Source organism: Arachis hypogaea, chromosome 7 (genome assembly GCF_003086295.3).
Source record: "Arachis hypogaea cultivar Tifrunner chromosome 7, arahy.Tifrunner.gnm2.J5K5, whole genome shotgun sequence".
Lineage (NCBI taxonomy): Eukaryota > Viridiplantae > Streptophyta > Magnoliopsida > Fabales > Fabaceae > Arachis > Arachis hypogaea.
The window spans coordinates 18,958,961-18,978,040 of record NC_092042.1 but is presented as its reverse complement, the minus strand read 5'-3'; the positions used below and the strand labels follow the sequence as shown (position 1 = coordinate 18,978,040).

General features: G+C 38.8%; 1 protein-coding gene across 1 annotated transcript; it reads right to left on the bottom strand.

The window, feature by feature from the left end:
- Nucleotides 1-971: 971 nt before the first annotated feature.
- LOC114924244 (protein FAR1-RELATED SEQUENCE 5-like) lies at nt 972-1,706 on the bottom strand. Its single transcript, XM_029288145.1, has one exon. It carries the CDS (start codon nt 1,704-1,706, stop codon nt 972-974), a length of 735 nt encoding a protein of 244 aa, XP_029143978.1.
- Between the last annotated feature and the right edge of the window lie 17,374 nt (nt 1,707-19,080).

The following is a 19,080-nucleotide window of genomic DNA, read 5'->3' as shown; positions in this document are numbered from 1 at the left end:
ATCAAATGATTATCTCCAATCAGAACCCATAATCATGCATAAAATGATAATGGTCATTCATCATAGAGTGGTTAAAAGGAGTTTTAGGCATCGCACCTATGTTAACGAGTAGGTATTTTTGTTGAAAAATCCATTCATGTACGCGATGTCAATGGATTCGCTGCTTTCATGGAGGCTCCGCTGTTTTATAATTTTTTTTTTAAACAAGAAGAAGAACAGCTGCATTAATTTACCCAATTCATGTCACGAAAATTAGAGGTTTACAGTCACTAAAATTACCACATCAAACGTGTTGTCATTACCCTTTCGGTTCCTCATACCCATCGTCGTAAATTTTCTTGTTCCACCCTTTTTAAAAGGCTATGCAAACAGAGCAATACATGCACATAGTTTAGTTGTTTTTAAAGGGACACCCATCGAAGAAGATTTTCACAGCATGAACTTAGTTAGAATAAAAAATTCGTACCTTGGTCTTAGCTCCTGAATGGTGTTCGGACTTAACTGAGAACGACCTCGAAGAATTAGAAAACCTTTCTGGACTAAAACCTTGAGTCCTTGGCTGATGAATTGGTCTCTGATCGATCGCAAGGGTTACTTTGCACACTATGCTGCATCAGATCTGGACAGCGCTTGTAGTAATGACCGTACTTGTGGCAATTAGAGCATGCTCTCTTCTTCCTCCAAGAAAACCTCTTCGAAGGGGCACCTTTGCTTTTGACAACAAAGGGATCGTTGATGCCTTCCACGTTAACATTAGGAGTTGACTTGCCTTGTTTGCGTGACTGCAAGCAGATAACTAACTTCACAAGTTCAGATTGGACTTCATCAAAGTCTGCAAGATCCTTGCAAGCAATATCACACAGCTTGTTGCAATTCGATGCCAATTCACCAACTCGAAACTTTAACACCCTTTCGACGTCATCATTCATGGGCATTTCTGTGCTAATAAATTCATTCTTTGCATTCTTTGTCTACCTTTTGTAGATCAACGAATCTGGAAATTCAAGTATGTTTTCGAACTTCATGGCACAGAAAACATGACTACAGGGAATACCACTTGATGTAAACAACTTGCACGAGCACGAGAACAGATTCTTACTTCTATCGACTACCACCCGTCGATCTTTGGCCGGGTCTCCGAGAGCAGTCACACTGAACTCTACCTTGTCGAAGGTTGTGCTTAGTACCTTGATGTTCAAAGCCCCTGCCCTCTGAATCTCATTACGAATTTCCTTAAAAATATTTCGAGTGAAATAACATGATGCAGAGCTTTCATATACCTCCAACGAGGTAATCATCACTGGCTCTGAGCACTGAGACGTAAAGTCAGCAATTAATTCATTATTTTTATACTCCTTTAAGGCCCTATCCAGGTTGTGCATGAAGTCAATGAGGGTGTTCTTGCGATTGACATAAAACCTGATGAGAGAATTTATACCTTCGCACTGTGACGTCGTCCTTATATAGCCAAAAAACTTATCCAAAATCGCTGCCCATCTCCGATCAAAGTCTCTGTGGTCGTTGTTGTCGTATATAAGACCCTTAAAATTGCGCAGGAAATTCGGATTTTTTATATTTTCATATGCATTTCTCTGCATATGCCATCCGCATAACTGATGGGTCACATCAGGAAGAACATTCTTGATTGCATCTCGCATGGCAAGGTCTCCGTCCGTTATTACTGCTTTAGGACTTTTGCCACCCATCGCTTCAACAAAGGTTTCCAACAACCACTTATACGTCTCTGTGGTTTCGTCGGATAGTAGGCCAGAGCCAAAAATTGCATCCGGAGAAAATGACCAAACGCTTGTTGTATTTATTCTTCTTGTAGGTTAAATCAAAGGCAACAATATCTCCAAAACAGTGATAGTCGATAATTGACTGCCCATCTGCACAAAAAATATGCTCAAGCCTTTCGTCATTAGTGAACGTATACTTTCCAAAGAACAGCGGATCATTGTTTGACTTGCCAATCAAATAGTTTATTGCCGCATTGGCATCCCCGATTTTAACTTTTAACCGACGATAACGATCAACGTGGTTGTACAAATCTTCGCGTGTGAAGCCAGTATGACGATATCCACCCTTTTGGAATGCAATATATCCCCATAATATGGCAGGTCTTGACACCAAAATTATGAAGATTTTCCACTTGGACTTTATCAGTGACAGTGAGACGATGATTGGCCGGAACCAGATGCGCAAATTATGGTGGCATCAGATCGTGGTTGTGAGATTCCACAAAACATGATACATTCCATCTACCGTAGCCGTAGTCAAGCTTTACCCTAAGCCGATCTGGACACTTGGTTCGCGTTAGTGACCTTGTCTCCCTTGTTCTATCATCCAGATCAAGATACCTCATATTCCTCCAGCTCTCTTTGTTGCAAACATATTGCCTGCTAATGATTCTACCTTGATTATCCCTAACCATGTCGTCCTTCCTTATTACAAATCCATCCCAACAAGAATAAGCGTTATAAACTTGGCAAGCCTCATCCTCTGTCCTAAACTCCAGGCTCCAAATATCCTCCACCATTAAATCTGCTATTCTTTTTACACCACAAACTTCTTCACTCTTGCTAGTAGAATCCAGCGAGTCCACATCGTCGTCTTCAGCATCATCTTCTGCATTTGGTTGATAATCGAAATCATCACCCAAATCATTATCAGAATCATTCTTCATATCATCCTCCTTTATGGACATAATTTAACCGCTACCATAATTTTACCCAAAAATGTCAATAAACAGAGCCAATGGCAGCAATTACGGGAAGCTAAACTAAGCTGCATGTAAAATTAAATGAACCAAAACCAATTAAACTAACCTAATTATTTTCGACCCCAGTATAAGGTTTTAATTTCAATTCCCCAAACCTAGCGACAGCATAGGACTGGATAATGTTACTTAATTTCCAAATTCCAGAATAGCAACCCAACACCCTAAACGGAGAACCGTTTAAAAGTTATAGACTATCATCCAAATTAAACTAATCTGGATTAACAAAAAAACTTAATCGGACATACCTTGATGACAACCAAAGTTTGAGCTTGAACGAATAAAAAATGCACTCTCGGAGGGAGGTGACCTTGCTGAATCAGATGCACTTAATTCAAAGCCAGCTGAAAAATGAATGTTGGTAAACCAGCTTCAAGCAGCCACAGTTTCAGATCACGCAGAAGTTCAGCTACAAATTTCTCTACCGGAGCCACATCAGTTTAGCGTTCGCCGTCTCCTCAGTTGATGTCGACGCCAATCCGATGGAACCAGAGCACCAGTTCCGGAACCTATTACTCGAACGAGATCATTCTTGCAAAATGGACACTGGGTATAGAACAAAGGCAAAAAAATGAAACAGGGTTAGGTAGTGGGTTCTAGGATAACAACTTTCAGGGTTGGGTAGTGGGTATAGAACCAGTGGGTAGTGGGTTCTATGCATTTTCCAAGTTCTGAGACATGCATGTTGAATTTTAGGAAGAGATGGATGGCATTTTTTAAAATGAAAAACAAGTTAGAGATTACAAATTATAATTGCAAATGTTCTCTAATACACTATACAGTATATGTATACAATAAATAATGTAGTATTTCTTATGGTATATGATCATTAAAGGCTCTTGCTATAACCAATGAATGCATTAATGAAAGGTTGAAAATTTTTGTGATCAATGGCTGAGATGATGACACATATGCAAGGGTAATTTACCCACAAAATTAGCATGGGTTTGGAAGAAATCACCTATTTAAAATTGTCGATTTAACTTGCCTAAAAAATTGCTGAACTAACTGATAAACCCCATTTTTAGGGTTTATCTTGTATTGAATTTAGAGTATTTTGATGACCTTTTCTCGCATTTAACCTATGAATTAGCATGGTTTTGTAATCTCTCCCGTATTTGTGCTTAAGTCTAAAAATATGCCTTTTAAACCTTATATTGATGGATTCTAATTCCTCTTTGATTCCTTAAGATGCCTTGATGTGTTTGCTAGTAATCCCAGGATTGAAATAGGCTAGGCATGGATCAAAGGGAGCAAGGAAGGAAGCATACAAGTGGAGAGAAGCATAAAAAGTCAAAGAAGTGAAATCAGCTAAGCACGCGCACGCGCACAAGGCGCTCGCGCGCACATTGCAGAATCGGTCAGGGACGCGCACGCGTACCGTGCACGCACGCGTACCGTGCGTGCACGCGTCGCAGTCCGCACATGACTTCATTAAAGAAGCACATGCCTGGCGATCTTGGGGAGTTTCTGAACCAATTTTGGCACCAAAATGCACTAAAAGGACCAAGGATAGAAGGGGAAGGGAGGGATCTATCATAGAGCACCATTAGTTTTAGTTTAGAGTAGTTTTAGAGGGAGAAGCTCTCACTTCTCTCTAGAATTAGGATTAGGTTTAGGTTAATCTCTCTTCTTAGATCTAGGTTTAATTCATGCTTTAATTCACTTCTCCTTTATCAATTCTTACTCTTCTCCTCTTCCTCTTTCTAGTTATGAGCTTTAATAATTGTAATTCTTCATTTTGTTTTGGATAGATTGTTGTTCCTTTGTTTTCTTTCAATAATGCAATTTGAGGTAATTCATGATAATTGTGATTTCCTTGATTGTTGTTGTTAATTCCTTTCAATAATTGTTGTTAGATTCTATTCTTGTTATCAATTTACTATGCTTTTCTTTTGTACCTTCCAAGTGTTTGATGAAATGCTTGGTTGAATTTTAGTGTAGGTTTTGTACCTTTTGGCCTAGGTAGAGTAATTAGTGACTCTTGAGTTATCTAATTCCTTTGTTGATTGATAATTAGAAGTTGCTAATTGATTTGAATGCCTCTAAAGCTAGTCTTTCCTTTAGGAGTTGACTAGGACTTGAGGAATCAAATTGATTCATCCACTTGACTTTCCTCCATGGTTAGAGGTTAACTAAGTGGGAGTAATGGACAATTTGTTATCACAATTGAGGAGGATAACTATGATAGGACTTCTAGTTCTCATATCTTGTCAAGAGCTTTGTTAGTTGTTAGTTTATTTTCTTTGCCATTTATATTTCTTCTCTAAAATCTCAAAAAAAAAATCCCAAAATAACTCACAACCAATAACAAGACACTTTATTGTAATTCCTAGGGAGAACGACCCGAGGTTCAATACTTCGGTTTATAAATTTAGGGGTTTGTTTTAGTGACAAACAATCTTTTGTGTGAAAGGATTATTGTTGGTTTAGAAAATATACTTTACAACGAGATTTCACTAGTGAAATTCTAAACCGTCAAAAATTCAATCATCACTAACCAAAATCCGATTGGTTGAATCGGACAAAAAACCGACCCATTCTTGATAAACGATGTCATTTTAAGTGATTTTTTTTAAAGAAAGAAGAAATCCCAATGCGTCACCCACCCCTTTCTCCCAACACTCCATCTCCTTCGTGAATGACACTCACTCACTCAGAATCAGAAGCACTTCAAAGTTCAAAAATTACCCAAACCAAAATCCTAGCTTCTTTAACGGTTCTGCCGCCACCGTTCGTGGTTGTCAGCACCTCCATGGCTTCCTCCTTTCCCCTGTCTCGAACCCAGGCCCTCTTTTGTAGCTTGGTACATTGTCTCTACCTCCTGTGACTTCTCTGTTTGAGGTTTTGAGCTGCTCACCATCGTGTCGTCATCGTCTCCCCGCTCACTATTGTCTCTTTGTCGTCCTGCTCTCCATCGAATGTTAGTGGCGAGTTTTTCACTTCTTCCTTTTATGCTCTGTTTAGTGATTTCTGAATGTAAATGAAAATCAAATCATTGATTTTGTGTTGTTGAAAATGGATTTGTTACTCTGTTGCTGTTGTTTTTTATTTCTGAGTATACTATTTCTAAATTTTTTTATAGATTTAAAATTTTTGGTTTAAGGTGATTAATTGTTGCTGTTTTTTAATTTTTATTGCTGATTGTTCTTGATTCCTGATTGTGTTTAGTCTGTTGTGCTGCTGGTAATGGTGTTTTTGATTGAGTTTATCGTTTGTGAGTTGCTGTTAGTGTGGTGTTGCCTTATTGATTTTAGTTATGGTCTTATGGGTGATTATTTAATTTTTGGTTGTGTTGTTGCTGTTTTTATCTTTGTGAATAATTTATTGATTTCAGTTATAGATGATAGTATTAATCAAGAAGCAATTGCTGATGATAATAATACATTTGTGAATAATAATTTGTCTGCCAATCTTCTTATTTCAAATGATGCTGCTAATCCTAAGCTTCCTAGTTCTAACGATAGTCAATCCACAAGGTTCTTCTAATTTACGGGAAAAAATAGACTTAGCTTAGAAATATGTCACTCTATAAATAGTGAATAGAAAACCACAATATCAATGTTTATTTTGTTTACAAGTTTTTAATGGACACTATAATTATATTTTAGGATATTTATTTATAATTTATTTATTATTTTATTCTAAAACAATTTTTTTATTGAACCACGATTGAATCTATTAGATCAATAAATTAATAAACTAATTATTAGAGCAGTTCAATGACCAATCTTATTCTTAGAACCTTGATTTGTAAGTCTATAGTTTTTTAGTTTTAATTTTTTTTTGTCAAAATTAGCAAAAATATTCTCAATAAGTTGTCTTGTACGTGGAATCCCATGCTAAGTAGCTTGCTTTATTTATAGGCCAGTCCTATGGTGATGAAGGCTTGTGGTGGTTAAGCTTGAAAAAATTTGACCAACTAATAAAAGTGTTACACGTACGTAAATGAATTATTTTAAAGGGGTTTGTGGACAACCAATGCACTAGTATGGATGCGAGACTATCATGCATGAGAAGGGCGCGTAGCAGGAGAATATTGGTATTGGTTTGTTATGTAGTAGAATAGGGAGTATGCAAAGGGAGGAGTGGAGTAGTGGTAGAGGGAATTTATTTTTGCATAATTGAGTGGAGTCATTTCCTGACTCAAACAGGGAGAATTGTGTCACTGCATTATTCCATTTTCTTGTTGATTCTCTCCTTATTCATTAGATATTGTTCAGCTTTTATATCCAATTGTGTTGATTTATTATTGTCTTTGTTTTGCTATTTTACTGTTCTGTTGAATACAGTATCAACTGGTGCTTTCATTGAGAGAGTTCCAGAGAATGACGGACATAACTCACTTGAACCGGTTGGAGGAGTTGACATTCTCCAATAAGCATGAGGTTTCGATGCTGATGCGAGGACTTGCCAAGGCCAACGAGCGGATTTCTAACACCCAAACTCAGCTCACCTCTATGGATACATTGATACGATCAATCGAGAAGATGTTGCGAGAAAGCTTGAAATTGAAGCTCAAAGTCGACGAGCACAGCATCACGGGAGACAGAGCAGTGGTAGCTGAGTCCGGCCATGATGATGCTAGAGGAAGAACGGAGTGGCATTGGGCTCGTGGCGAGAAGGCACAGGTTACTAATCTTTCCATGTTTGAAGGTGATGGTGTAGATGATTGGTGATGAGCGGATATTTTATACGCTTTTTGGGGGTAATTTCATGTATATTTTAGCATGTTTTAATTAGTTTTTAGTAGAATATTATTAGTTTCTAGGCAAAAATCATATTTCTGGACTTTACTATGAGTTTGTGTGTTTTTCTGTGATTTCAGGTATTTTCTGGCTGAAATTGAGGGAGCTGAGCAAAAATCTGAGTTAGGCTGAAAAAGGACCGCTGATGCTGTTGGATCCTGACCTCTCTGCACTCGAAATGGATTTTTTGGAGCTACAGGAGTCCAATTGATGCGCTCTCAGTTGGGCTGGAAATTAGACATCCAGGGCTTTCCAGAAATATATAATAGTCTATACTTTGTGCGAAGATAGACGACGTAAACTGGCGTTCAACGCCAGTTTCATGCTGCTGTCTGGCGTCCAGCGCTAGAAACAGGTTACAAGTTGGAGTTCAGCGCCCAAAACACGTTACAACCTGGCGTTCAACTCCAGAAACAGTCCAAGCACGTGAGAAGCTTTAGTCTCAGCCCTAGCACACACCAAGTGGGCCCCAGAAGTGGATTTCTGCACCAATTATCTTAGTTTACTCATTTTCTGTAAACCTAGGTTACTAGTTTACTATTTAAACAACTTTTAGAGACTTATCTTGGACCTCATGACATTTTCAGATCCGAATTACATACTCTTTGATGGCATGAGTCTCTAAACTCCATTGTTGGGGGTGAGGAGCTCTGCAGCGTCTCGATGAATTAATGCAATTACTTTTGTTTTCCTTTCAAACACGCTTGTTCTTATCTAAGATGTTCACTCGCGCTTAAACGTGAAGAAGGTGATGATCCGTGACACTCATCACCTTCCTCAATCCATGAACGTGTGCCTGACAACCACCTCCGTTCTACATCAGATTGAATGAGTATCGCTTAGATTCCTTAATCAGAATCTTCGTGGTATAAGCTGGAATTGATGGCGGCATTCATGAGAATCCAGAAAGTCTAAACCTTGTCTGTGGTATTCCGAGTAGGATTCTGGGATTGGATGACTGTGACGAGTTTCAAACTCGCGAGTGTTGGGCGTGATGACAAACGCAAAAGAATCAATGGATTCTATTCCGACATGATCGAGAACCAACAGCTGATTAGCCGTGCTGTGACAGAGCATTTGGACCATTTTCACTGAGAGGATGGGAAGTAACCATTGACAACGGTGACACCCTACATATAGCTTGCCATGGAAGGAGCCTTGCGTGTGGAAAAAGGATTTCAAGGAAGAGTTGAAATTCAGAGGACAAAGCATCTCCAAAACTCCAACATATTCTCCATTATTGAGTAACAATTACTTATTCCAAACACTTTTACTTCTTACAATTAAATCCAAATAACCTTATTGGCATCCTGACTAAGATTAATAAGATAACCATAGCTTGCTTCAAGCCAACAATCTCCGTGGGATTCGACCCTTACTCACGTAAGGTATTACTTGGACGACCCAGTGCACTTGCTGGTTAGTTGTGCGGATTGCAAAAGTGTGACTGCAATTTCGTGCACCAAGTTTTTGGCGCCGTTGCCGGGGATTGTTCGAGTTTGAACAACTAAAGGTTTATTTTTTTCTTAGATTAGGAAGATTTTGGCAATTGGGTCAGAGTGTTTTATTTTCTTTTCAAAAATATTATTTTTCTTTATTAATTTTTAATTTTTCTTTGAGTCTAGTGTCTTGTTATAAGTTTGGTGTTAATTGCATATTTTATATTTTTCTTTTAAATTTTTGAATTTCTTTTCTTTGATCTTTAAGTTGTTCTTGTTTATTTTTCTTGTTTAATTTTTAGTTTTTTTTCCTGTTCTGTGTCTTTTCTTGTTTCACTTGTGTCTTTTTTAAAAAGCATTAATCTTCCAAAAGGAATATACCTATTTAGAACAAGTGTTACATTTACTCCCAATTGGCTAGAGTGTTGGTCTATGTTTTTGGCAATTGAGCATCTTCTTTTTAAAATCTTTTTTTTTCAAAAATAATTTTTCTTGATTTAATCTTGTGCCAAACTTTAAGTTTGGTGTTTTCTTGTTAATCTTTTCATAATTTTCGAAAATTTTATTAAAGTCTTCTAAAAATTTTAAGTTTGGTGTTCTTTCTTTTGTTCTTGGTATTCTTGTGAATCTTCAAGGTGTTCTTGAGTCTTTCTTATGTTTTGATCTTAAAATTTTCAAAGTTTAGTGTTCCATGGTGTTTTCCCTCCAAAATTTTCGAAAATAAGGAGCATTAGATCTAAAAAAATTTTAAGTCTTGTGTCTTTTGTGTGTTTTTCTCTTTCATCATAAAATTCAAAATTTTAAAAAAAATATCTTTTCTAACTAATTTTAAACTACATTTTCAAAATTTTTATATAAAATTTCAGATTTCAATTTCAAAATTTTTCAATTCTTTTCTTTTTAAGTTTTTAAAAAAATATCTTTTTCAAAAATATCCTAACCACTTTCTCTCTCCTCAAATTTTCGAAAATCTTCATAAAAGTTTTCAAATTTTTAATTTTTAATTTTCTTTCTTTCTTTATTTATTTTATTTTTATTTTTATTTTATTTTATTTTATTATTTCGAAAATCAATTTTCTTTATATAATAAATTAAATAAAATAGACAATATCAACATCTATACCATCTCCCTTGCTCCATCATGGAACTAAGTAGAAATGAACAGTCCAGGAGGACTCTGGGGTCATATGCTAACCCCACTACTGCTTCATATGGGAGTAGTATCTGTATACCCTCCATTGGAGTTAGTAGCTTTGAGTTGAATCCTCAGCTCATTATCATGGTGCAGCAAAGCTGCCAGTATTCTGGTCTTCCACATGAAGAACCTACAGAGTTTCTGACACAATTTTTACAAATTGCTGACACAGTACATGATAAGAAAGTAAATCAGGATGTCTACAGATTATTACTGTTTCCATTTGCTGTAAAAGATCAAGCTAAGAGGTGGTTAAATAACCAACCTAAGAACAACATAAGGACATGGAAAAAGTTGTCAGAAAAATTCCTGAATCACTATTTTCCTCCAAAACGGATGACACAGCTAAGGCTGAGCATCCAAGGCTTCAAACAAGGAGATTATGAATCTCTTTATGTTGCTTGGGAGAGATACAGAGAGATGCTGAGAAAATGCCTCTCTGAAATATTTTCAGAGTGGGTGCAATTACACATCTTCTACTATGGGCTTACAGAAAAAGCTCAGATTTCTCTAGATCACTCAGTTGGTGGATCTATACATATGAGAAAAATAATTGAAGAAGCTCAAAAGCTTATTGATACAGTTGCCAGAAATCAGCATCTGTACCTAAGCAGTGAATCTTCCATGAAAGAAGAAGCTAAAACAGTAACTGCTGAACTCAGTCCTGTAGATCAGGCTAATGAATTCAATCAGCAATTAGACTTTCTAACTCAGTAGCTAGCCGAATTCAAGGAAATACTACAGGAAACAAGAATGGCTAACAGGAATATGAAAGTACAGTTAAAGAAAACAGAAAAGCAACTGTCAAAACAAATAATAGAAGAATGCCAAGCAGTTCATTTAAGAAGTGGGAAAATATTAAATACCTCACTTCAAAGCAGCGGGAAGCCAAGAAATGAACAAATGGCTACTCAAAATCCCTTTGAGGACAATCAGAGCCCAGAGAGGAATAATGCTGGCACTGAACGCCCAGACCATGCTCATTCCTGGCGTTCAACACCAGAAACAAGCATGAATCCGGTGTTGAACGCCCAAAGGGAGCACAGTTCTAGCGTTCAGACGCCAGTAACAGATAAGGAGTTGGTGTCTAACGCCACTCCAACTTCCACCCCTGGCATTCAAACACCAGTGGGGGATCAGTCACATACAAGTGCTGATAACAACCCTTCTAAAAAGGCTTCCCAACCCACTTCTACAGGTAATAAACCTGCAGCAACTAAGGTTGAGGAATATAAAGCCAAAATGCCTTATCCTCAAAAACTCCGCCAAGCGGAACAGGATAAGCAATTTGCCCGCTTTGCAGACTATCTCAGGACTCTTGAAATAAAGATTTCGTTTGCAGAAGCACTTGAGCAAATACCCTCTTATGCCAAGTTCATGAAAGAGATCTTAAGTCATAAGAAGGATTGGAGGGAAACTGAAAAAGTTTACCTCACTAAAGAATGCATTGCAGTTATCCTGGAAAGCTTACCTGAGAAGCTTAAGGATCCCGGAAGCTTTATGATACCATGCACATTAGAGGGTACTTGTACCAAGCAGGCTCTATGTGATCTTGGGGCAAGTATCAACTTATTACCTACATCTATTATCACAAAGCTTGGTTTGACTGAAGAAGTCAAACCAACCCGGATATGTCTTCAACTTGCTGATGGCTCCATTAAATACCCATCAGGCGTGATTGAAGACATGATTGTCAAGGTTGGGCCATTTGCCTTTCCTACTGACTTTGTGGTGCTGGAAATGGAGGAACACAAGAGTGCAACTCTCATTCTAGGAAGACCTTTCCTAGCAACTGGCCGAACCCTCATTGACGTCCAAAAAGGGGAAGTAACCCTGAGAGTCAATGAGGAGGAGTTCAAGTTGAATGTTGTCAAAGCCATGCAACATCCAGACACCCCAAATGACTGCATGAGTGTTGATATTATTGACTCTCTGGTAAGAGAGGTCAATATGGCTGAGAGTCTCGAATCAGAGCTAGAGGACATCTTTAAAGATGCTCAGCCTGATCTGGAGGAATCAGAGAGAATAATAGAACCTTTGAAAATCCCTCAGGAAGAGGAGAAACCTCCCAAACCCGAGCTCAAACCATTACCACCATCCCTGAAATATGCATTTCTGGGAGAAGGTGATACCTTTCCTGTAATCATAAGCTCTACCTTAGAGCCACAGGAAGAGGAAGCACTAATTCAAGTGCTAAGGACACACAAGACAGCTCTTGGGTGGTCCATTAGTGATCTTAAGGGCATTAGCCCAGCCAGATGCATGCACAAGATCCTATTAGAGGGTGATGCCAAGCCAATGGTCCAACCACAAAGGCGGCTGAATCCAGCCATGAAGGAAGTGGTGCAGAAGGAGGTCACTAAATTACTAGAGGCTGAGATTATTTATTCTATTTCTGATAGCCCGTGTGTAAGCCCTGTCCAAGTCGTCCCTAAGAAGGGAGGCATGACAGTGGTTCATAATGAAAAAAATGAACTGGTTCCTACAAGAACAGTTACAGGGTGGCATATGTGTATTGATTATAGAAGGCTAAATACAGCCACCAGAAAGGATCATTTTCCTTTACCATTCATAGACCAGATGCTAGAAAGACTAGCAGGTCATGAATACTACTGCTTCCTGGATGGATATTCAGGTTATAATCAAATTGCAGTAGATCCCCAGGATCAAGAGAAAACGGCATTCACATGTCCATCTGGAGTATTTGCATACAGAAGGATGCCATTTGGCCTGTGCAATGCACCTGCAACCTTTCAGAGGTGCATGCTCTCAATTTTCTCTGATATGGTGGAAAAATTTTTGGAAGTCTTCATGGATGACTTTTCAGTATTTGGAGACTCATTCAGCTCTTGCCTTAACCATCTAGCACTTGTTCTAAAGAGATGTCAAGAGACTAACCTGGTTTTAAACTGGGAGAAGTGTCACTTTATGGTGACTGAAGAAATTGTCCTTGGGCACAAAATTTCGAACAAGGGAATAGAGGTGGATCAAGCTAAGGTAGAGGTAATTGAAAAATTACCACTACCTGCCAACGTTAAGGCAATCAGAAGCTTTCTGAGGCATGCAGGATTCTATAGGAGGTTTATAAAGGATTTTTCAAAAATCGCCAAACCTCTGAGCAACCTGCTAGCTGCTGACACGCCATTTATCTTTGATAAAGAGTGTCTGCAGGCATTTGAGACTCTGAAGGCTAAATTGGTCACAGTACCAATCATCTCTGCACCAAACTGGACATTGCCATTTGAACTAATGTGTGATGCGAGTGACCATGCCATTGGTGCAGTATTGGGACAAAGGCATGATAAGAAGCTGTCATCCAGAGTCTTTGAGCCGGGGCAGAAAGTTCTGCTATTTAATTCTAGGCTCAAATTATTCCTAGGGAAATTAAAATCCCAGTGGAGAGGTCCATATGTGATTACAAGTGTATCACCATATGAATACGTAGAGCTTCAGGATAATGACTCTAACAAAAAATTCATTGTTAATGGACAAAGAGTTAAACATTATCTTGAAGGCAATTTTGAGCAAGAATGCTCAAAACTGAGACTTGATTAGAGCTCAGTAATAGTCCAGCTAAGGACAATAAAGAAGCGCTTGCTGGGAGGCAACCCAGCCATTCACAAAATTTAATTTTATTTGTTTTTGCTAATTAATTTTTACAGGTATATGTCAAAGTATCTTCAAAAGGTAAAATAGCAATTGATTGAATTCACAGAGTTACAGGGGAATTTGGAAGCTCATTGGCGTGAAAAAGCCAGTAAGAAATGTTTTGGGTATTGAACGCCCAAAAGAAGCATCCACTGGGTGTTCAACGCCAGTAAGGATAGCCATCTGGGCGTTGAACGCCAGAAAGGAGCATCTTCTGAGCGTTGAACGCCAGAAAGAAGCTCCTTCTGGGTGTTTAACGCCAGAATTACAGCATCCTGGGGTTTAGAAAAATGCCCAGTGATAAAGGACTTCCTGGCGTTCAACGCCAAAAAGAAGCAACAGCTGGGCGTTGAACGCCCAGGAGAAGCAGCAATTGGGCGTTAAACGCCCAAAACATGCAGCATTTGGGCGTTTAACGCCAGACTGGTGGGGCGGAGGTAAAATCCGTTTTTCTTTACAAATTTTCTAAATTTTTATGTTTCAATTCATAATTTCTTGCATAAACATGTTTCAAAATGTCATCCTTTAATTTCAAAAAAAAATTTAATCCTAATTTCTAAAAACCCTAATTTCTAAAATCCCTTTTTCAAAAATATCAAATGTATCTTAATTCATAAACACAAATCTTTTTCCAATCCAAATCTTTTTCAACTCATCATATCTTTTGGATTTCGAAATTGCCTCTCCCTCTATTCCTCTCCTATCCTTTCTTTTGCTTGAGGACAAGCAAACCTCCAAGTTTGGTGTGATTTGCCATGATCACTGAGCTAAAACTCATCAAGATCATGGCACCTAAGGGAACAAGAAGAGTAAGGGCATGATTTAAGGGAGTTGAAGCGCCAGAAATTAATCCTTGAAGGACCAAGCACCCCACAGATCAAAGGAACATCCACTTCCCAAAACACAGGTTGTTGAGTTCTAATTTTAACTTTAACTCTGTGATAGTGTTATTATAGGAATTTACCTTAGAAGATATATAGTAGTAGTAGTACTAATTAGCATATCTATTCTGGTTTTATTTCCAATTAAGTTATAATTTATTTTTCTCATCATCATCAGACATGAATAAAATAGTAGATTTTTAGAATGAAGAAGTAATTTATATTTTTCGAGTTCTTAATAATAAAAAAAATTTATAATTAATTATATGTGGTGGCAATACTTTTTGTTCTCTGAATGAATGCTTGAACAGTGCATATTTTATCCTGAATTTTATGAATGTTGGCTCCTGAAAGAATGAGGAACACGAAAAATATTATTGATGATCTGAAAAATCATGAATTTGATTCTTGAAGCAAGAAAAAGCAGTGAAAAAAAAATTTACAAGGAATCATCGGATCAAGAAAAGGAACAAAAGCCAATAGCCCTTAAAACCAAAAGGCAAGGGTGAAAAGGATCCAAGGCTTTGAGCATCAGTGGATAGGAGGGCCCAAGGAAGTAGTTCCAGGCCTAAGCGGCTAAATCAAGCTGTCCCTAACCATGTGCTTGTGGGATGCAAGTCCAAGTGAAAAGCTTGAGACTGAGTGGTTAAAGTCGTGATCCAAAGCAAAAAGAGTGTGCTTAAGAGCTCTGGACACCTTTAACTGGGGACTTTAGCAAAGCTGAGTCACAATCTGAAAAGGTTCACCCAGTCATGTGTCTGTGGCATTTATGTATCCGGTGGTAATACAAGAAAACAAAGTGCTTAGGGCCACGGCCAAGACTCATAAAGTAACTGTGTTCAAGAATCAACATACTACACCAGGAGAATCAATAATACTATCTGAATTCTGAGTTCCTATGGATGCCAATCATTCTGAATTTCAAAGGATAAAGGGAGATGCCAAAACTGTTCAGAAACAAAAAGCTACAAGCCCCGCTCATCTAATAAGAATCTGAGCTCCATTTAAAAAAACTCCGAGATATTATTACTTCTTAATTTCTTTTCATCCTATTTTATTTATCTAGTTGCTTGAGGACAAGCAACAGTTTAAGTTTGGTGTTGTGATGAGCGGATATTTTATACGCTTTTTGGGGGTAATTTCATGTATATTTTAGCATGTTTTAATTAGTTTTTAGTAGAATATTATTAGTTTTTAGGCAAAAATCATATTTTTGGACTTTACTATGAGTTTGTGTGTTTTTCTGTGATTTCAGGTATTTTCTGGCTGAAATTGAGGGAGCTGAGCAAAAATCTGAGTTAGGCTGAAAAAGGACTGCTGATGTTGTTGGATCCTGACCTCTCTGCACTCGGAATGGATTTTTTGGAGCTACAGAAGTCCAATTGACGCGCTCTCAGTTGGGCTGGAAATTAGACATCCAGGGCTTTCCAGCAATATATAATAGTCTATACTTTGTGCGAAGATATACGATGTAAACTGGCGTTCAACGCCAGTTTCATGCTGCTGTCTGGCATCCAGCGCCAGAAGCAGGTTACAAGTTGGAGTTCAGCGCCCAAAACACGTTACAACCTGGCGTTCAACTCCAGAAACAGTCCAAGCACGTGAGAAGCTTTAGTCTCAGCCCTAGCACACACCAAGTGGGCCCCAGAAGTGGATTTCTGCACCAATTATCTTAGTTTACTCATTTTCTGTAAACCTAGGTTACTAGTTTACTATTTAAACAACTTTTAGAGACTTATCTTGGACCTCATGACATTTTCAGATCCGAATTACATACTCTTTGATGGCATGAGTCTCTAAACTCCATTGTTGGGGGTGAGGAGCTCTGCAGCGTCTCGATGAATTAATGCAATTACTTTTATTTTCCTTTCAAACACGCTTGTTCTTATCTAAGATGTTCACTCGCGCTTAAATGTGAAGAAGGTGATGATCCGTGACACTCATCACCTTCCTCAATCCATGAACGTGTGCCTGACAACCACCTCCGTTCTACATCAGATTGAATGAGTATCGCTTAGATTCCTTAATCAGAATCTTCGTGGTATAAGCTGGAATTGATGGCGGCATTCATGAGAATCCGGAAAGTCTAAACCTTGTCTGTGGTATTCCGAATAGGATTCTGGGATTGGATGACTGTGACGAGCTTCAAACTCGCGAGTGTTGGGCGTGATGACAAACGCAAAAGAATCAATGGATTCTATTCCGACATGATCGAGAACCAACAGCTGATTAGCCGTGCTGTGACAGAGCATTTGGACCATTTTCACTGAGAGGATGGGAAGTAACCATTGACAACGGTGACACCCTACATATAGCTTGCCATGGAAGGAGCCTTGCGTGTGGAAAAAGGATTTCAAGGAAGAGTTGAAATTCAGAGGACAAAGCATCTCCAAAACTCCAACATATTCTCCATTATTGAGTAACAATTACTTATTCCAAACACTTTTACTTCTTACAATTAAATCCAAATAACCTTATTGGCATCCTAACTAAGATTAATAAGATAACCATAGCTTGCTTCAAGCCAACAATCTCCGTGGGATTCGACCCTTACTCACGTAAGGTATTACTTGGACGACCCAGTGCACTTGCTGGTTAGTTGTGCGGATTGCAAAAGTGTGATTGCAATTTCGTGCACCAATTGGGTTTCCTGAGCTCGGCAGTATTTAGAGACCTTTGCGGTGCCAATCAAGCAAAGAATTCGGATGTTGTTCTTCCATATGGTGGGAGCCGCTTATGCCTGGTACCGTTGTGGGGTCAACAAAAACATCGCGTACAATTGGGAGTCCTTTCTTGATGCTATGGCTCTTCGATTTCGGAAGAATGCTTTCTATGATCCACGAACCGCTATCAAGGATATGAAAGCAGAGCAGCACAGTGGATGAGTACCAAGGTCAATTCAAAGAATTGACTAACAGAGTTTCTGGACTAAGTGAGGAATGGATTATTTCTCTATTTGTAGCTGGGCTCCAGGAGCATTTGAGGTGTGAGTTGTTGATAGCCCAGTCCACATCCTATGTTCAAGCTATGTCCATTGCCAAATTACATGAACAGAAGCATGCAGCGACCTTGGGCATTAATCGGAACAAACCCAATCAATACCACAACCTGACCCGTTTTATACCCAATCGAACCATTAACCCAATCTCTCAAACAACTAACTCACTGAAACCCCAGAATGCTCTATCCCCAACGACACCATCTTCTACCTCCTCCAATCCAACCACTACACCCACAACAACATCCTTCAAGAAGTTAAGCACTACCGACATCCGTGCACGGCGTGAGAAAGGGTTGTACTATTATTGTGATGAAAAGTAACACGGTCACCACCATTGCAAAGGCATGTTTAAGCTACTTGTTGGCGAAGAAGTGTTGAGAGAGTTGCTTTAGGACCCAGAGAACTCGGAGGTAGAGAACCCGGACTCGAACCCCGATGATGACAGAGAAGAGGAAGAAAATGCAATCCCGAGAATCAATCCCAATGCGTTAGAAGGTGAATTCCATCCAGAGACCTTAAGAGTGCGGGGGTACACATGAGAACAATTCACTTACCATCTTAATTGATGGAGGGAGCAACTACAACTTCATCAAAACTTCTATGGCTAAGAAACTGAGATTGCCTCTTTCACCTACTCTCACTCTTCAAGTCATGGTGGACAATGGGGATTTTATTTGTTGTGGGGCTCGATGCCAAGATTTTTCTCTCACAATGTAGGGATCTGAATTTGCCATTGACGCCTATGTGTTAGATTTGAAAGGGGCCGATGTCGTTCTCAGAGTCCATTGGATGATGAAGTTAGGAATCATTAGAATCAATTACCTCAAGCTCTTTATAAAGTTTAAGGTTGATGGACATGGGTGATCTTTCGGGGTGAGAGTCTACTAAGGGAGGCAGGGTTGAATTTTCAATAGCTTAAAAAGTTTAATTATAGTAAGGCAATTGCCTCTTTGTTCCATTTAGGGGCTGTGGAATATGGGAAGCTTCAGGGAAAGGAACCAGAGGAGGCCGAAATTAGTACTATGCTGCAAAAATTTGGTAAAGTCTTTAAAGAACCAAAGCAGCTTCCACCGCATTGGGAGATAGACCACCCTATTCACCTGACTCCAGGGGCAGTTCTGGTCAGTACCTGACCTTACAAATATCCCCACTTCCAAAAGGAAGAGATGGAGAGATTGGTAGAAGAGATGTTGCAAACAGGAGTGATAAGAGATAACCAAAATGCCTTCTCTAGCTCGGTGCTTCTAGTAAAAAGAAGGATGACGGTTGGAGGTTTTGTGTGGACTACAAAGCACTCAACCTCATTACAATTAAAGATAAGTTTTCCATCCATACCATTGAAGAAATTTTAGATGAATTACACGGTTCTATATATTTTCCAAAAATTGA

What these genes read in the sequence shown, in the direction of transcription:
- LOC114924244 (XM_029288145.1), bottom strand. Translation starts at nt 1,706, where the DNA reads ATGGGTGGCAAAAGTCCTAAAGCAGTAATAACGGACGGAGACCTTGCC.